Source organism: Montipora foliosa, chromosome 10, assembly GCF_036669935.1.
Source record: "Montipora foliosa isolate CH-2021 chromosome 10, ASM3666993v2, whole genome shotgun sequence".
In the NCBI taxonomy this organism is placed as follows: Eukaryota; Metazoa; Cnidaria; class Anthozoa; order Scleractinia; family Acroporidae; genus Montipora; species Montipora foliosa.
Window position 1 is genome coordinate 28,312,203 of NC_090878.1, and position 18,441 is coordinate 28,330,643.

The window sequence follows — 18,441 nt, forward strand, 5'->3', positions numbered from 1 at the left end:
GGAGTATTTCATCTGCACTTCCACTGACAAACAACTGCCATTGGCGATTGGACAGTATGCAGAATCCAATTGTTGTAGCAATAGTCCTGCATCTACCATGAGTTGCGTGGGAGCTGTGAGGCTGTAGTGTGCAAACACCTGTGGACTTGCTAGGGCTTGTTTGAGCTTTGAGAAGTTTCCTTCTTGTTTGTTTGTTTCTCTTCACTGACAAATTAATTTCAATACAGTATTACAGCGTTTGTACGTTTCACTCACTGATTAAATCATGCACAAACGATTCTTTAGTTCTTCAGTCAAGCTGTTCCATCAGTATTATGATTGAGCGCAAACAGTTTCTCTTTGAGTGAGTTCTTTAATTCTGGTAAGGCTTGTTTAATAAAAACTTCATAAAGGCAAGGAATCTCGAGGCCTCCTCCTTGGACCCAAGTACCCTCTGGCGCACTTCTGGATTGTCCAGTGATCTCTGCACTGACAGTAATATTGCCGTCAGCTAAAGGCTGAAAGAGAACTTCACCTAAAGTGTCGGAAACATGTCCAACTGTCTGCTCTGCTGCATGCGTGCTGTTTTCCCCCATCTTAACAATAATGACGTGTGATGAATGAGTATTTTGTAGCTCAGGATAGCAATCACATGTCGAATTAATGTCTGGATCGGCTTTATATACATGATCTCCTTTTATCCATGATTTGATAGTACAGAAGAGCTTAAATGCAGAAGCCATATAAACCAACTGGTTGTTAAGTTCCAGATACATGCAGCACAACAGTTCTGGTCTTGGACCGAATGATCAAAGGTCAGCTTTACAGCATGTGATTATGTTACTTTGTCATTGTGAGTGTGTGTGTGACAAGTACACAATAGTCACTTGCCATGCAACTGACCTTTCATCCGAGCTTTTGTACTAAGTTGAACACAAATCCACAACATGGACAACCAAATCAACAACTTTTTAAGAGAAAACAGTGGACCCGTGAGCAAAATTCAAAAACTAGGCGAAAGCAGGGGAGAGTTTAAGGCATGGTACAGTCGAGCACCTATAATCCTTGGATTGCACAAAAGCTTAGGCTACGGAGCGATCCAAAAAAAGTCCAGAAAGCCAGGCGCTGGAAGACAGGCTTCTTATCCTGAAATGGAGAAGCAGGTCTATGAAGAGTTCAAAGAATTACGACGTAAAGGTATCAAAGTCAAGCAGGCAGACAGATGTTGCCCAGAGCCATCCAGAGACCCTGTGTGTTAACATTCAGCAATTTCACAGGTATATTCGCAGAATGGCAAATTAAGGTGAAACAGGATCTACCTCAACACGGCATTGTTGGTCCTTGGAATTTGAGTGACATTGCCAACATGGACCAACACTAAAGGGGCCACCTATGAAAAAAAGGAGAAAAAACTGTGTGGACCCGGTCCACTGGAAGTGGCCATGAAAAACCGCAGTGTACTGTGTAGCTGACGGTATTTGCAGATGGATTACAACACATAAAACCCCTTCTGATATTCAAGGGCTCAGGAAATTAAAGTGAATCCCTGACAAAGAAGTGAAACAATAAGACCCATGCATTGCCGTAAAATTTCAAGAGAACGCCTGGTGCGGTGAAGAAATGATGATCTACTGGGTAAGGCATTTGTGGAATTCACAGAGTACCTTCTTCCGCGACAACGCAATGACGACATAAACCTTTGCGGCCTTAAGAACTGCAAAATTGGCCATTCAGGCGACATGGAGCACATTTGGTTTCACGATGATGAATAAATGAAACTGTACCTGAAGACTACAAGATGTTTGTAGTACAGTGCGGACGAAGATACTTCTAGCATCCCAAAGATGTTAAAGTTTCATTAAGTTTCAAACTCGCTCATTGTTTGTTGAGAAAATTTCACTTCTGATTTTATGCACGTGCTCCAAGATAATCTGAGAACGATAATCACGGTTTCGTTGTTCGAGAGATTATTAACTGTAATTCTCTCAATCCAGTTAAATATGTTATGTTAAATACAATACTCTTTAAGTTTGCTTTGAAAGCCGACGGAAAGTAATGCTTGAAATGAACATTAAACACAACAGTGTTTTGTTACTGTTTTGGGATAGTTTTTCAAAATGCTGTTACTGTAGCCATTACTTTTTTTTTCTTTGGGGGGGGGGTACTTTCGAAATTCTATGGTATGTATCTGAAACAGTAATTTGTCAGCCCAGGGAATACTTCTGCAGTGCATTTTGGTCAGGAGGCATTGGCAACGGCTTCAACCTTTTGGTTGATATTAATTTCTAGCATTCCAAAGAAACATTTAGGAAGACTCATTGTTATTCTGTGGTCTCTGAGAGTTTCTAGAAGCTTGAGATGTTCTGGATCATAACCAGATACTGTGAGAAAGACATGTATTTTCACAATTTGGCACATGTCTGATGTTTTGATTGATGACTTTGTGAAATTATTCACCTGGCCCCAATAGTTCGAAGGGTGGAGAGCACTATATACTGGATAGATCACTATCCTGTCCGTTGAATAGTGCTTTATCCGGTGAATAGTGTTATCCACCTTTCGAACAAACAAAGACTGATGGTTCCATCATCTGGTGTTTGGGAAGCTTGTAAATAACTTTGAAACAAATCCACCTCTGAGAGGATTGCAGCTCCTTCCATTTTCTGTAAAATGTCATCCACTGTGGGTATTTGCACTTGGCGTGATATGGGATGCACACATGGAGCATCTCCTCCCTTATTTGGCCAAACACGATTATTTTTACTTTTTTCTTACTTTTACTTAAAAACAAACCATAATTATACAAACAAGACCATCTTGGCCCGCAGTTAGCATTGCTATTCTAGGCAAGCCACTCACACTGCAACATAATTACTGGCTCTCACAAGTTTTTGAATGAAATGACATAAATCAGCCAGCCTTATTCATCAGAACATATTGAACAAGTCCTTGAAGAAGCGAAGATTGAAGGGAACCCTTAAAAAATATTTATGAAAGTCAAGTAGACTACTGCACGACTGATATTCGCGTTGTTTTATCAGTCGTGTACTAGTCTACTTGACTTTCATAAATATTTTTCAAGCATTAGTTAAAATAAAATGGCGACAAAAACGCCGGGGAAAATATTCCAGGACGGCAAAAGAATGGCACATTTATTTCCGAATCACCATGAAACGTTAAAGAGAAATGAGCGGGAGGATGGAAAAGCTCAGCTGGAAAAGGTAGTTGATGGAGTAGTGGCTGAAAGTTTGGAAAACTCGAAGACGAAAATCTCTGCGTAAATTTAATGGCGCTGTTTTTTTTTTAATGTTTTTATTACCCTACGAACTTCAAAATGAATGCATGTTTTTGAAGTTCCTTTCCTTTACTTTCGTGAAAATATCTAGCAGTATTTTAGTCCTCGTCCACTTGAATAGAACAGACCTGCGTGGAAACAACCAGCAATTAAATTTTACAAAAACCACACTCCAGCAGATGAACATGACGGCAATGAAGAGATATTATACAAAACACTAACCAAATGAAGATGACGCCAGCGTAAAACGTCGTTGCTATGCTCAAGAAAGTTTTTTTTTTTTTCGCTAAAAACCTTTCACCCCTTCAACAATCAATCCTCTCTTTGGTTCCAGTCCTTCCCTGACAGGTCACGCAAAAGCGTGACAAACGAAATTTTCCAAGAGCTTTACAAAATCACATCGATTTTACTTGTTTTGATCATTGGTGAGCCCTATTTTTTTAAACACGAATCACTTACTTTACTTACTATCTACAAAACATGATGACATGAAAAAATTCCCACTGTAAGAAGTTATCTTTTTTTAACATTTTCTTTCCTTGTGCCATCGAATTCCGATAGTGGTTGCAACGGATAGAGCATACGAAAATGCTCTTCCAGGATGAACTCTACTTTTTACGACATCCCTAGCGGCATGCAATTATCTAAAAATCCCATTCCTAAAAACCTATGCACGGAAACCTTCATTCTAACAGTTTATTTTCATGATTTTCGATGGATGAGCAGATGAGGCTACATCTCACAATTATGACCGATTTCTTGAAATTAAGGCAGTTTTCCACTGCCATTTTCTCCGAAACAAAGTCGGTGACTCTAGGTGAGAAATGAAGAAAATCTCACCGTAGGAAGATTTTGTCGCGAACTTCCTTAAAACAGCCTCACTTTATTTCAAAGATTTTTTCTCACTGACTAATATACTTTAACTTAAAACTATTTATTTACGTTGTACTGAATGGTTTATCTAGCTTGCCACAGTACCACTTCCTTTCCTTTCCTTTCTGTCACAGATACTCATCAATTGCTATTATACACTTCTTCCCCTGCTACGTTAGGAGCCACCAATTCAAATGTTTCTTCCATAATGTAATACAAGCAGCACCTATGCCACACAAGCTGGTAGCTAGAAAACCTGCGGAATCCTCCCTCGTTCTCAGGATAATAAAAGCACGACTGTTCCTTGTCTATTCGCTTTAAATGCAACTGAATTCTGGGCAACAACAGATTTCTACTTCTTTTCACGTAACTACCATAGGAAAAAATTACACAAATTCGCAAATTTAAGATCACTTGCTTGAGGCAATACATTGTAACATATTAATGATAGTGACCACTTGTTTTCGGGGTAAAGAAAGCTTGTCAAGCAAGTGGATGTTCAAGTTGATTGTGAAGAAAAGGCGTTTTGTGAACAACCGCACCCGATTATTCATAACTAGACGCTCCCTGAGCGTAAACTGGGTTGTCTGTGGTACTTGTTTTAAAAAAAAAAACAGAGGGCACTGAGTTGGGTTGAATTGAAGATGTGGCAAATGGATTTTCCCAGGAATAATGCTGGCTCGGCCAATCCAAAAATAAAGAAAAAAGCCTCGATCTTGGGGACTCAACCCTGATACTGCTAACAGACACTTTAGATAACTGCTTGCTTGTGCCAATCACCAAGAACTCTTGTCATCATTCAACATCAACTTATCATTAATCATCCATGAACAAACATCAGCAATGCAGTTCTCCATAGCATCTAGCACCTCAGCTTCACTTGTACTCTTTAACAAAGGAAATGACAAGTATAAATGAAGCCCACGCCTGAAGAATTCAAGATCGGGTTATCTGTCCAAAGTTACAGCGTTATACCGAAGCATTCAAGAGTTGCAACAAGACAAAGGAAATGTTGAAAAAGTGTCTGAGAAAATGTCGGCGCTTGAAGAGGCATTTGATTGCTTTCAAATTTTTTCACTTTTATTACGTGGCGACCTTAAACAAACATCACAAAGAAAGGGAAGAAGAGGCCCTGTCGTAATAGGGCAGAATTTGATTCGATTGTTAAACAATGAATTGACAGTGCATTTAGAGCACCCGAAATGGTGAGCATTGCACCTGAAGATTCCATCAGTATAGTCGGTTCACTTCTAAGTCGCACTAGTTCAAATGTATCTTTGACAGCACTGTAAACCAAACAAGCAATGGCTCATTTGAAGATGGAGCAATTGAAGAAAAACAGAAACTGTTAGGACAAGAGCAATAAATGAAGTTAGAAAGACAAACTCTGGACACTCAATTCAAGATAGATCAAGCTAACCTTCAAATCCAATTGTTAGAAAGCCAACAGAACCCTGTTTTAGACCAGCCATGATTTGTCCCCGACAATTTCAGTCCATGTGCAAAAGAATCAAATGTTGTATAACACCCCGAAGTATTTGAAGAACAGGATGAATGGAGACCACGCCCACTCCACCCAAAACCATCAGCGTTGAATCCCTACGCAAAAGAATTTAAGTTGCATGGCGAACCACACGTAAACCTTGAAAAGGGTCATTCCCTGCCTACTGATGAATTGGACAACATGGCTCTAACAATAAAGCAAGACTTTGCATTACCCAAACCACGGTTGCAAACATTTGATGGCAACCCTCTAGAGTATTGGAACTTTATGAAATCCTTTGAAGCTAGTATCGAAAGTAATGCAGCGAGTGAAGATGAGAAGTTGATGTATCTCCTGTAACACAGGTAGGGCGAAGGGAACTAGACTATCAAGTGCTGTGTAGTCATGCATACATCTCTCGGTTTCCAAAATGCGAAGAAACTATTAGAAGAACGATTCGGACTGCCATTTACTATCGCATCAAACTATGTCTCCAAGTTGACTGAAGGACCTCCATTGAAACCTACAGATCTTGCTGTACTGTAAGCTTTCGCAGACCAGTTGAAAACATGAAAACTTATGTTATCGTCAATCGGCTATTTGGAAGAAATTAATGGTACAGATAACTTGAGAATTGTACTGAGACTGCCATTTCACCTCTGAACAAAGTTTGTACAAGTCGCCAATAGCATCCAGTAATCTGGTCAGAGAGCTAATATCAGTCATATAGCCGAGTTCGTCAAAGTTAAGGCCAGAGCTACAAATAACCTTGTGGTTCGCAGTGTTGTCAATGTCACACATGATACAGTAGAAAATTCAAGACGTGGACGAAGTTCAAAGACACATACTTCGTCGTTTCAGTGTGTTACAACTTTAAGTAAAAAAGTAAAGTGAAGTGGTGCATTTATATAGCGCCTTTATCACAAACGTCTCAAAGGCGCTTTACAATGATCAATTTACCTCCAGCGGACTGGAAGCATATACAGGCGCAAATGGCAGCCGCTTCTAAGCAGTCCATGCATGCTGGTACTCATTTTACCGACCTCGGAAGGATGGAAAGCTGAGTGAACTTTAGCGGGAAAAAAGGTCACCAAATATTCCACTCTCGGCAGAACCGGGAATGGAACCCGGGACCTTAGGGTTGGAAGGCAAAGATCTTAACACTGCGCCAACCCCTCCGCTCTAAGTACCCATGCGACCAACCATAAAGAAAGTGCTCAAAGGCAAATAGTATGCCCCGCATGCGACGAACCTCATTCTTTAATGAGATGCCACATCTTCAAAACAAAACCATTCGAGGAGCAACAGCAACAGCCCACCTATGTCACATCTGTCTTTAATATGGGCACATCGGTGTTGGATGCTAAGCCAAAGGTTCCCGCCAAGTTCAAGGGTACACCCGAAAGCACCGCACACTGCTTCATGCTCCAGACAAACGACAGCCTTTGAATTAGGGAGAGGCTGCTACATTTCCCACTGGTTCCTGGTGGACAAAGCCACAGTACCTCTGGCGGTGAAGGGAAAATGTGCTTAAGAATTATTCTAGTCAAAGCCATGATTCTGGGAAGACCATGAAGACCTACGCCCTTCTAGACAATGGCTCTGACGTCTCCTTGTGCGATAACGATCTGGTAATGGAGCTTGGAGCGTGAGGAAATTTGAAAACCTTCTACTAAAGGTACATTGTCCAGCTAAGAACAGTATTATGTTATGATGAAGAACAACATTTATTCCAATAACAGAAATTCAGAATGCTAATGGTGTAGTGATGCTTCTGTTTTTACAAGACACCCGAAATTGTTTTAGAGATGGAATCTGTTTTGGCCAAATGTGTTGAAGAAAACTTGATAAAAGAATTAAACGATTCTCACACACCTTTTATTCGACTGATGCTTGATGAAACATGTGACATTTCCATTGAAAAGAAATTAGCTATTTTTGCCAGATATGTCAACTCAGAAACTGGCTCTGTTAACACTATTCGTGGGAAACAAGAAAATAACTAACTGCACTGCTGCTGGCATTAAAGATGCCCTCTGTGAGCAGCTGGCTGACAGCTGACACCTGGCAGCTGTCATGACTGGACATCACAATGGACTTAAGGGTAAAGTTGAAGCAAGCAGTTAAACGGCAGCGACGCCTCTTGAAGTGCCACGAGTTTTGTGAGCTCCGACTTTTTACCTTCGGGTGGAAAGTTTGCTTATCATGTGGCCTCCAAATGTACTCTACGTACATGTACCTGTTGTACTGGTTCTTAACCTCCTTATCAGATTTTCTGATTGTTGGAGCGTTCTTGGACGTCATTTTCACCCGATATTCTCGAATCTGTCATCAAGTCCAAGCCGCCATCTTGGATCTGTAACCGAAGCTGCCTCAAGACCATCTACAACAGCAAGTACAATATAGTAGCTCTGAGCTTAAATCCATCAGAGCTTCTCAGCCCAAGTCCCGTCTACCTGTGGAACTTTGGACAACATTAGGAGATCTTGGAATAAGAAAACGCTATAGATCGAAGAGAGCGGGCCGAGCAAAGATACGTGAGTTCCCTGGGGGTGATACCACAGGCACTACCCCTACAGTTCTCCAGAGCTCGTCATGCCGTAAGTCAAGTTTCCCCTCCATGCTCTCAAGCAACATGAGATCCCTGCCTTCAAAGATAACCGAATTGCAGACCGTTGTCAAGGCAGTTAAGGCAGGAATTGTTTGTGTTACAGAAACTTGGCTAAATGACCTGCCTCCTGACTCTTCGGTGGAAATCCCACAGTTCCTCTGCTTCAGAAATGATAGATCTGGAAGACCGGGCAGTGGTGTGTGTGATTATGTTGACTCAACTTTTCCCTGCCTGAGATTAATCGTGCACGAAGATCAAGACATTGAGTCACTATGGATTAATATAAGACCATTCCAGCTGCCTCGTTGTGTGTCAGCCATTTTGTTAGGAGTTATTTACCACTCAACATCTTGTGCTGCGGATGACAATGTGGCTCTTATTGACCACATACAAAAGGTGTCTGAAGCATTCCTCCTTAAACATCCTGATGGCTTAATTGTTATCAATGACGATTTCAATCCTACTACAACAGGCATATCTGAACGATCAATCAAGCTCAGAACTGGGCTCAGTCAAATTATGAAGGTTTTGACAAGGGATACTAGAACTTTAGATTGGTGCCTCACCAACAAACCCAAGCTTTTCTGCGACCCCAAGCAGTTACCAAAGATTGGTAGGAGCAATCATTACACTGTTCTTATCAAGCCGTGTGAGTCTCTCCCCGGCCACAACCACTCAAAGAAAGATTTTTGGTCTCGTGACCTGCGTACTAGTAGCCTTCACGCTTTCAGAAGATGGATCACCGATTTCGACTGGAGCCCAGTGCTTAACTTGTCCAGAGTGTCCAAAAAATTCGATCTTTTCAGTCAAACCCTGTTAAACGCCATTCATTCATACCTTCCCCTGCAGTGGGTCAAGGTGTGCTCGTCCGACAAGCCCTGGGTCTCAAATAAGCTTAGACGGTTTATTACGCAGAGGCAAAAAGCGCTGAAATCCCTTGGCAAGGATTCTCCCCTGTACAAGGAACTGCGTAACAAGACCCAAGTGGAATGTCGCACTTCCAAAAGAACGTACTCCGAGAACCAGGTGTCTAACCTAAAGGACAGTAATTCCACCAGATGGTGTCGTGAGATTAAAGACCTGGGTGGGCTGCATGGCAATAGCCCTGACTGGTGGCAGCAGATGCTTAGGAATTGAGTTCCCTTCCACTGACTCCCTGTGTGAAAAGTTCAGCAACTTCCTCTTCGATCTGACATCCCACTTCTCGCCACTCCAGCCCCTGGACGATGTCGCCACCATTCCTGTCCCTGAGGAGTTCCTAGTGTCAACTCACCAAGCCTTCTGTGCACTGAGATCTATAAAAGTAAACAAGTCACCTGGCCCTGACAAGGTACCTATCCGCATATGGAAAGAGTTCTCTTTCGAACTTGCCCCAGTGGTGCGTGACCTCTACAACACCTCCTTGGTCGAGGGAGTTGTTCCCTGTGCGTGGAAGCAGTCCATCGTCATACCTGTTCCCAGGGTCAACCCCCCAAAAGTGCTGGAAGAGGACTTGAGACCTATATCCTTGACTGCGCTCCTTGCTAAAATAATGGAGGGCTTTACCCAGGATTCCTTAGTGAGGCAGTTGCTAGGTCAGTTAGATATCAAGCAGTTCTGCGAAAAATGCGCTTGTGTACCTTTTCCATTCCATACTGCAATTTTTGGACAGGGGTAACACCTCTATTCGGATTTGCTAATTTTTCCAAGGGCTTTGACCTGGTGGATCACAATGTGCTTTTGAAAGAGTTGCACGTTCTCAATGTACACCCGTCCATTATTAGATGGATAGGTGCCTTCTTGTCTGAGAGATCTCAAAGAGTAAGGCTAGGGAAATCATTATCATCACCTGTATCCCTTCACGGAGGAATTTCCCAGGGTACAAAACTAGCCCCCTGGTTGTTTGCCATTTTAGTTAACCATCTAGTTGCCACCTGGCTGTGTAGACTAAAGTATGTAGATGATACTACTGTCTTTGAGGCAAATTCCGAGATGTAGCCCGAGCTACCTCCCACTTATTGCAAACGCTATTTCTTGCTTTTTTCTCTCTCGGAGGAATGCGCCTTAACTCTAAAAAATGTAAGGTTATGGATATTAATTTCCTCCAATACCAGCCTGGTCCCCCGGCCCCTATTACCATCAAGGGCTGCCCTGTCCATCAGGTGCAGACGTACAAGATCCTTGGAGTCCATGTTTCTCACCATCTATCGTGGAATGTGCATGTAGAGCACATAGTCAGCAAAGCCTGTAAACGCCTTTATGCCCGGACCTAGTTTCCATTTACTGTGCCCTCATCCGTTCAGTGCTTGAATACGCTGCGCCTGTATGGGCTGCACTCCCCCTCTATCTTGACAACCAGATTGAGTCTGTGCAGTGTAAAGCCCTCCGCATAATGTTCCCAGTCATCGACTATAACAGTGCCTTGTATCAATCTGGGCTTAAAACGCTGAATGAGAGACGTAAGGAAATATGTACGAATTTTATATCTTATGTACCAGGTAATGGTCTGGAGCCAATATGCTCCTTACTCCCAGCTACTGTAAAGCAACCCCATGGCTACGGGCTACCGTCTACGGTCTGGGAGTACTCCCCAGTCCCGCCCCAGGGCGAAAACTGACCATCTAAGGAACTTTATTACTCACAGATATGCGTAGAGACTTTGGAACCAATGTCTATGTTAGCCATTAGTGTGAATAATTTATATGTATTGTAATTTTTATGTTGTATATGTATTGTACCCAGGCTGACACCACTGTAATCCAGCTTTTGTGCTGCAAGCGTGGTAAATAAACACTATCTATCTATCTATCTATCTATCTATCTATCTATCTTTATTCAAGTTCACTGTGTTGCGCACAGGCTTAATCTTGCTGCCTCAAATGCAAGTAAGGACATTGAATATCTTGAACGGTATAAAGCGCAGATAAACAGCATCTATAAATTCTATTCCAACTGAAGTGTGCGATATGATAAACTGAAGGAAATTAAGCAGCTCATGCATGGCAAAGTTAAACAGGTGGTGGAACCTTCATCAGTTAGATGGCTGTGTGTAGAGGCATGTGTCAAGATGATATTTGAGTACTTTGACTCACTAGTTATGTTCTTTGGTCAACGAAAAGAGTTCTAATGCTACAGCTGTTGGAATTTGGCAGTTCATATCACAGCCTCGGCATAGGTCCTCTAGCCACAGCTTTGCTGATTGATGTTCTAACTGTTATTGGAACACTTAATCTTCTGTTTCAGAAGGAGATCGCCAACATGTCTGCCATTAAACACAGTGTCACTTCAACTGTTGAGACAATTCAAGGAATGGTTGATGGACCTCCCCCAGTAAACACAGTGCTGGCAGACCTAGGTGATGTTCCAGGCACAGGGAAGAATAGCTACAAGGGAGTGGAAATTGCTGACAATAACAGCCTCACAACCAGGTTCAACTCAATAAGAAGGAGACACCTGAACCAGATTATCAACAACCTACATGAAAGGTTTCCAGAAGATGACTTAGAGCTACTGGAGTGTTCTGACATTATCTTGAACCCTAGAAGACTGCCCACTGATTTAAGGGAGTTAAGAAACCATGGCATCCAGCAACTCAACAAACTCTGTCATCACTTCGAAACTGTTCTTGACTCAGGTGTAAAAACCAATTTCTTCAGCAACTAGCTTTGATCAGTCTTGTAATCCCAGTATCAAGTGCTCCTTGTGAGCGAGGTTTTCCTGTCCAAAATTCAGTTAAAACCAAGCTGGGAAACAGAATTAATCCCGAGCAGCTGAATAGAATGAGGATGGTAAGACTAGTTAGCATTTAGCGTCATGAAAACTAGCCAAAAGTAAAAAGTTTTGAAGTTAATAAATTGTTTCCTGAATCTCGCACCCTGTTTTGAAAGGCTAAAGGGGCTACATCCAGACCAAATTTCAACTTATTTTTAGTAATAGTCAAGTTTTTTTAGTTAGCAGAATTTTCTAATGTTGCTTAATGTTTCTGAGTGAGTTTATGAATCAGTGAGAAATACCTCAAGTACTTTGTTCCGTTTTTTAATAAGAAAACATAACAGAAACTGATTGAATAAAAGATATGTATATTTATTCTTCATTGCCTATACCATATTACTGCGCAGTGTAATAAACTTAATTACCTGCCAAAAGATTAGATTGTTCTCCAGAATTTAAAACTATACTAACCCCACTTTTTTCTCCTGGACCCTCAACCTTAGGTTGAAGGAGTCCCAAAGGAAAAATTGGAGGGAAAACCCTGAATAAGTTAACTGATGATCCAGTGTCAAGAACAACTTTGATGGGAATGTTGAAGATGTTTACCATTGTTTCTGGTTGTTTGCTTGGCGTGTTAAACAAATAAATGAACTCATCATCACTGTCACATCTTCTCTTCAGTGATGTTATGGACTGCATGGCATTTCTGTTTTGAGTTTTAAAAGCAGCATTTGGTGAAATGGCAGATTTAAGAACATGCTGTGCACTTCAGTCTACTTGCAAGAAAGGAATCTTGTCCTCCATTTAGGGAGATGCTCCTCCACAGAAGATGCATTTTTGAGCTCATTGGCAGGGTGCTTTTCGTGATCCTGTAGTGCATAGCACTGTGCCACTGATTGACCTATTTTCCCCTGTGGTTTATCCTGGTGTTGCCAATCATTGTCGTTCAACATTGCTTGCGTTTTGCTGTAGTCCAGGATATAGCTTTGAGATCCATGGAGTCACTAAGCGCTTTTCAGCAAAGTCTGGAATCTGAACTGTTGTGAGTTTTCTGAGTTTTGATTCCATTTTCATTGTTTGCAAATTTGCAAAGAATAGCCTTTTCTTTGAGCCTACAGTAAAAACTGTGTATTGCGTCTGTGGGCTCTTGTGATATTTGCCAACAACCTTTTATGTCCATGTCCTGATTTCAAGCTGGTTGAAATGGGCATTTAGACTCGCAATCGCTGCATTGTAATCAGTGCCAGTGTCGGGTAGCCTGTTGAATACACTGTGTGTCATGTTCTCGCCTCGCCAACATATCTGAGAAGAAAGCTCTGGGTATTGTTGGGTAGAACTCACACAAACTGATTACAAGTTTTTCCAAGCATCTGCTCCATTTATGCCACCAAAGACCTAGGCTTTCTCTGTCGCTGAGTGGATCAAATGGGACATAGAGGTGGGCCACTACGAAGGACACTGGAGCTTGCTGCAAATGGATTTACACTCTGTGCCTGACTGGGTTGTGAAGTTGGCGTGCTTGATGAACCAGACCAGGATATGTTTGCTTATGTATCCATACCTGGTGGTTATTGGACGTGTTTCCTATTATTGTTGAGGTTTCCCTGTTGCTACTTTCATATACCTTTAATGTCTTATTGGCGATAATTCAGCACTACAAAATGACACACGAATGACAAAATAACTAAACTAAACTAAAATAAAATAGAGAATGAAATAGAGAATGTAAAATTACTTCATGATAAATTTTGGTCCAAGGTTTTCATACAAACCCCCATGGTTACAGGAGGAAATACTGAAATCGCTGCACAGACTGAAACTATTAGATAGTGATTTATCTACTGTATAAAGTTATCCAGCCTTTGAACAACTGGGGTTTGATGTACAAATAAAGTGGCATGGATCAAAAGTACAAAATGAGTACTGCAATTTTGGTATCATTACAATTTACCTGGAATGCACTTGAGACGTTTCAATACTGATGAAGGCCGTTTCAGGTCAGCTAAGAATTTGTACAAGTCATCATCTTTCAATTTGTCAGATTCCTGAGGAAAAAAAAGGCAGTTTGAACCTTAACTACTTTATGAGCTACAGCAGCATGCAGCACTTGTTCTCATGAAAATTACATTAGTAAAATAATGGCCTCGTAGTGACAGACAATTCATGTACTACTTGCAGATGCATAAATTATGGGTATTGCGCATACTGATGTGAAATATGCAAGTCAAAAAATAAAAATAGGTAAGCATTTGCGTAAAAGTGTCTACGGCAAAGCCTTATAGCAAGACAAGTAATGAAAGCCCTTTAGCCTAATAAAAGTGTTTCTTGATCGTTGTAAGTGAAATTAATAAAGGCCCACATTCGCCCAAAAGTCATTGCGCACCGTGACTGAATTTCGTGTAACACGAAATTACCTAAATATCTGACATGTTTCCCGCGTGATTTGCCTGAGTGCCTTTAGCCAATCACATCACGTATTTGGACAAGTCGTCATTTGAAAAACAAAAACAAACAACCACAATGACTTTTGGGCGAAGGTGGGCCTTTAAGAATGGTTTGGATAATGCGCACAGTGAAATACATGAAGAAACAAATGTGAATTTTTCAGAAAAAAATAGGACCTGTTAGCAACCATTTTGATAACAATCTCGAGTACCAAACAATTGGTGCGAAATGGCTTTAAGAAGTGGTCTCCATCACCACTAACATCTAGTGGCCTCAAGTTCCAATTGACTAAGTCTGTGTTAATACAGGAAAAGCTGCTTACGTGGTCAGTACAAAATGCAGACTGCAAACCAGGTACAAAATGCACACTGAGGACTAAACAGTTCAATTGATCACATTTCATGTTGTCATCAGGAGCTCTCTGAGCACCTGTTGTCTTGCACTCGATTCTGCAAGGGCATACTCCCAGTTCTTTTTTCTGGAACTAATTAGTTTACAAGGAAGTGACAGATCAACAGTCTTGAAAGTACCTTGAAAGATCGTAAAAGTACTTTGAAAGATCGCAGGATCGTGGTTTACATGAATACTCACTAGAATGCAATGTCGAGAAATGACAAGTGATTGATGATACATGAAGGGTAATGCACCTGACCACCCTTGCAGCTGATCAATATATTTCCCTTTGCTGACAAAATTCAGACCGAAAGCAAAACATTCCTTAATCTTGATACATTCGCAAACTACAGGGTTAAACAAAACGATTTCAAATTGGCCTATGAAGGCAAGATAAAACCGCAAGGAAAATAAACAACTGGTCAGTCACAAAAACCTCTCGGTTAGTATGTTATTGTGAGGGAGTGGCCAATGGGGTGGCCAAAAATTTGACTGCCACCTGAGAAATGCTGAGAAGGATAAATTTCCTTTGAATATCCCGTGGATATTATTAAAAATACGCCACTTAACCCAGTGACTCCTGGGGGTTCCCCATTGAAGAGTAAAAACGTCTGGCGTTAGGCAAATACTCTGGCGTTAGACAGAGTAAAATACCAAGTATGGCCGGTTTAGGCTGGCTTGGGGCTGAAAGGGTTTAACATAGCATAGATAATGCGATGATAACAAAGCCAACCATGACTGTCTGTCGCGACTGTGTCATTAGTCACTGCTTGCGCTTTTTTTACTGCCACGTGTATACATAATATTAATACATTAAAACAAATCGATGTTTGAGGTACTTGGGAGGGCCATTTCAGGAGTTCATCTGTGTTACTTCCTTGTAAACTAATTATTTCCAGAAAAAAGGCAAAGACCCAGGAAGATGACCTTTGAAAAGCCATTGCATGACAATAGGTAAGATGAAACTGTTTTAGTTTGCAGTCTGCCTTTTGCAGCTATAGTCTGCAGTCACTAGTCGGTTGTATTGAGTTCAACTTTATCAGAAATTAATAGTCTTTTTTGCAACACAAATTGAACATTGAACACATCTTGAACATGAAACAATATCCACATGATTTGAAGTGAGTTTTGTGTTTAACTTTGATAAGAACCCTTTAACCCTTTCAGCCCCGATAGTGCCAAATGGCACTTATAGATTTTACTCTGTCTAACGCCAGACGATTTTACTCGTCAATGGGGAACCCCTCGGGGCTTAAAGGGTTAAGCTAACAGCGTGAAAAAACTATGTCCCCGTTTAACCCTTTCAGCCCCGATAGTGCCAAATGGCACTTATAGATTTTACTCTGTCTAACGCCAGACGATTTTACTCGTCAATGGGGAACCCCTCGGGGCTTAAAGGGTTAAAAAACTTGCTGAAGAAACAATCACTTCTGGGTATGCATCTAGTCTGGATGAAAACGGAGTTGAATTTGGAAATGTTAAATGTTATCCTCCATTGAAGCATTTGTTTTTCATGGAAAGCAGAACATTATGTAATAGTTATTCTCCATGGTGTGCAGCTTCTATGGTAGTTATTGACTTTGCAGTTTCTTTGCCTTTTTCTTTATAATCATACTGTTGATTTCCAACTATTGAAAGTTATAGACCCATGGGACAAAAATGTTTCACACATTTGCCACGATTTCTCACTCCAAACTCCCGAGCCCAAACACACTTTACAGTTTGGCTGTGCACTAAATAACAGAATTCACACAAGGTTTGATCATGATTTACTTTGTTGACAGCTGCACTATGACTCGGGCTCTGGTTATTGGCGGCATTTGACAGCTATATTATGATGTCCCAATCCTGTGACTTCTTGACGTTGACAAACGATGGAGTCATCTTGTCTACTCGGCATTACGGCTCATTTATCGATTAACACTCAGCTATCAATAACTTAACAAACTATTTTACCCTATAGACAAAAATGATGCAGCTTTAGGTTTCAGATAACAAAGAGGCAAAATTCCAGGCAAGTTGCAACGGCAAAAAATATTACAAGTTGCGTAGTGTATGATTCGATGTTTTAAAAAAAGGCACACATTGCGTGCGTGTGGTAGTGCAGTAACCTGACACAGTGCTTTGTTCCATAACTATTAACAGAGCTGTGTTTTGTTTTCCAGGAGATTCCAGTTGTCTTTGCGTAATATGTAGCTTTAAAAGTACGTGATATTGTCTTAACATTGTAAATCGTTATAGAGCTGTGGTAGATGTCTTAGGTAAATAGCCCCCTGAGAATACATGTGGCTACTAGTAAAATACTAAACCCATTGGCTTCAAAGGTGACAAGAAGTTCCCTTCAACTTCTATGGTTTAGCGTCCAAGAAAAGAATTTGTGGAGTACCTTCTTCCACTCAGTTTCAGCTATTACTGGTATAATACAACCTTATCAAATTCAAAATTCAGCTTACTTTGTATCCACCATTAGTAGCAAGACTATCCTAGACAACGAAATCATGGTGTCTTTCGACGTAGAGTCGCTGTTTACCAACGTTCCCATCGACACCGCTGAACAAACCCGCGCTACAGAAACTAGAGGACGACCCCAGCCTTGCAGATCGCACGACACTAACACTTGCTCAGATCGCTGACCTCCTGAATTTCATATTGAGATCCACATACTTCCAGCCATGGGAGCAGCCATAGGAAGCCTGGTGTCCACTGTTATTGCTAACCTATCCATGGAGAGTTTCGAACAACAGGCAATAACTACTTCAGCCTACAGACCTATGACCTATGACACTTTCACCATCCTGGATCACAGAAATGTTGATAGGCAGTTTCAAGTGATGGCAGTTTCAAGTGAACCGTATGGGCGCCTCACCACCAGCGTGTACAGGAAGCCTACACACACTGATCAGTACTTAGCGTATGACTCCCCCCAACCCGCAATCAGTAAAACGCCTCTATTGTCAAGTGCCTCTATGAGCACGCCAAACGTCTCGTAACGCCTGTCTTCTGTTCTTGTCTCTAACGGTTAACCTCTTTCTTACTTGCAGAATTTCACCAAAACCAGGAAACCGAGGAACAGCACTGAACCCACGATCAAGTACAAGTCTACTGCGGTTTTACCCTATGTCAAGGGCCTATCCGAACAACTTCGCTGCTGCCTACAGCAACAAGGCATACGCACTGTTTTCATGTCAGAGACTACATTAAGATCACATCTAGTACGACTGAAAGATGCTGTCGAGCCGACTAAACAAGATAGTGCAGTTTACAGGATTCCCTGTGAATGCAGTAAAGCCTACATCGGCAAGACTGGAAGACCTATGCAAGATAGAATCAAAGAACATGAGCGAGACAATCCGACTTGCACGTAACCAGACCTCTGCCGTTTCAGAACACGCTAACAACACCGGACATAACCCGCTTGGTGACACGTAACCAGTCAACCCCATCGCCTGATGAAGACTAGCAGTATGCAGTCGAAACTTCGCAATCTACATGTACATCACAAGTGACCACATCGTGAGACAAACGAGAATACTTTATTATTAACTATCAATTTATGTCAATACAGCTGTGCATCATTAATCAAGTAAATAAACGTTTTTATGAAAAGAATCACGATTTATAATCATACAAATTTTAAAATTAGTTACATGCGTACCTGTTTGAAGAAACTGC

The 18,441-nt window shown here is 41.3% G+C and overlaps 1 protein-coding gene and 1 pseudogene across 1 annotated transcript in view; one reads left to right on the forward strand and one right to left on the reverse strand.

The window, feature by feature from the left end:
* LOC137972412 (dedicator of cytokinesis protein 7-like) overlaps positions 1 to 18,441 on the reverse strand; it is a 125,496-nt gene that overhangs the window by 67,270 nt on the left and 39,785 nt on the right. The window contains exons 8-9 of the mRNA XM_068819122.1: positions 18,425 to 18,441; positions 13,883 to 13,976 (exon numbers count right to left, since the gene is read on the reverse strand). The exon at positions 18,425 to 18,441 is cut by the window's right edge and continues 151 nt beyond it. Of these exons, the coding sequence (XP_068675223.1) occupies positions 13,883 to 13,976; positions 18,425 to 18,441 (111 nt within the window). The remainder of the gene's footprint in view (positions 1 to 13,882; positions 13,977 to 18,424) is intronic.
* Positions 927 to 6,524, forward strand: LOC137974150 (uncharacterized; annotated as a pseudogene).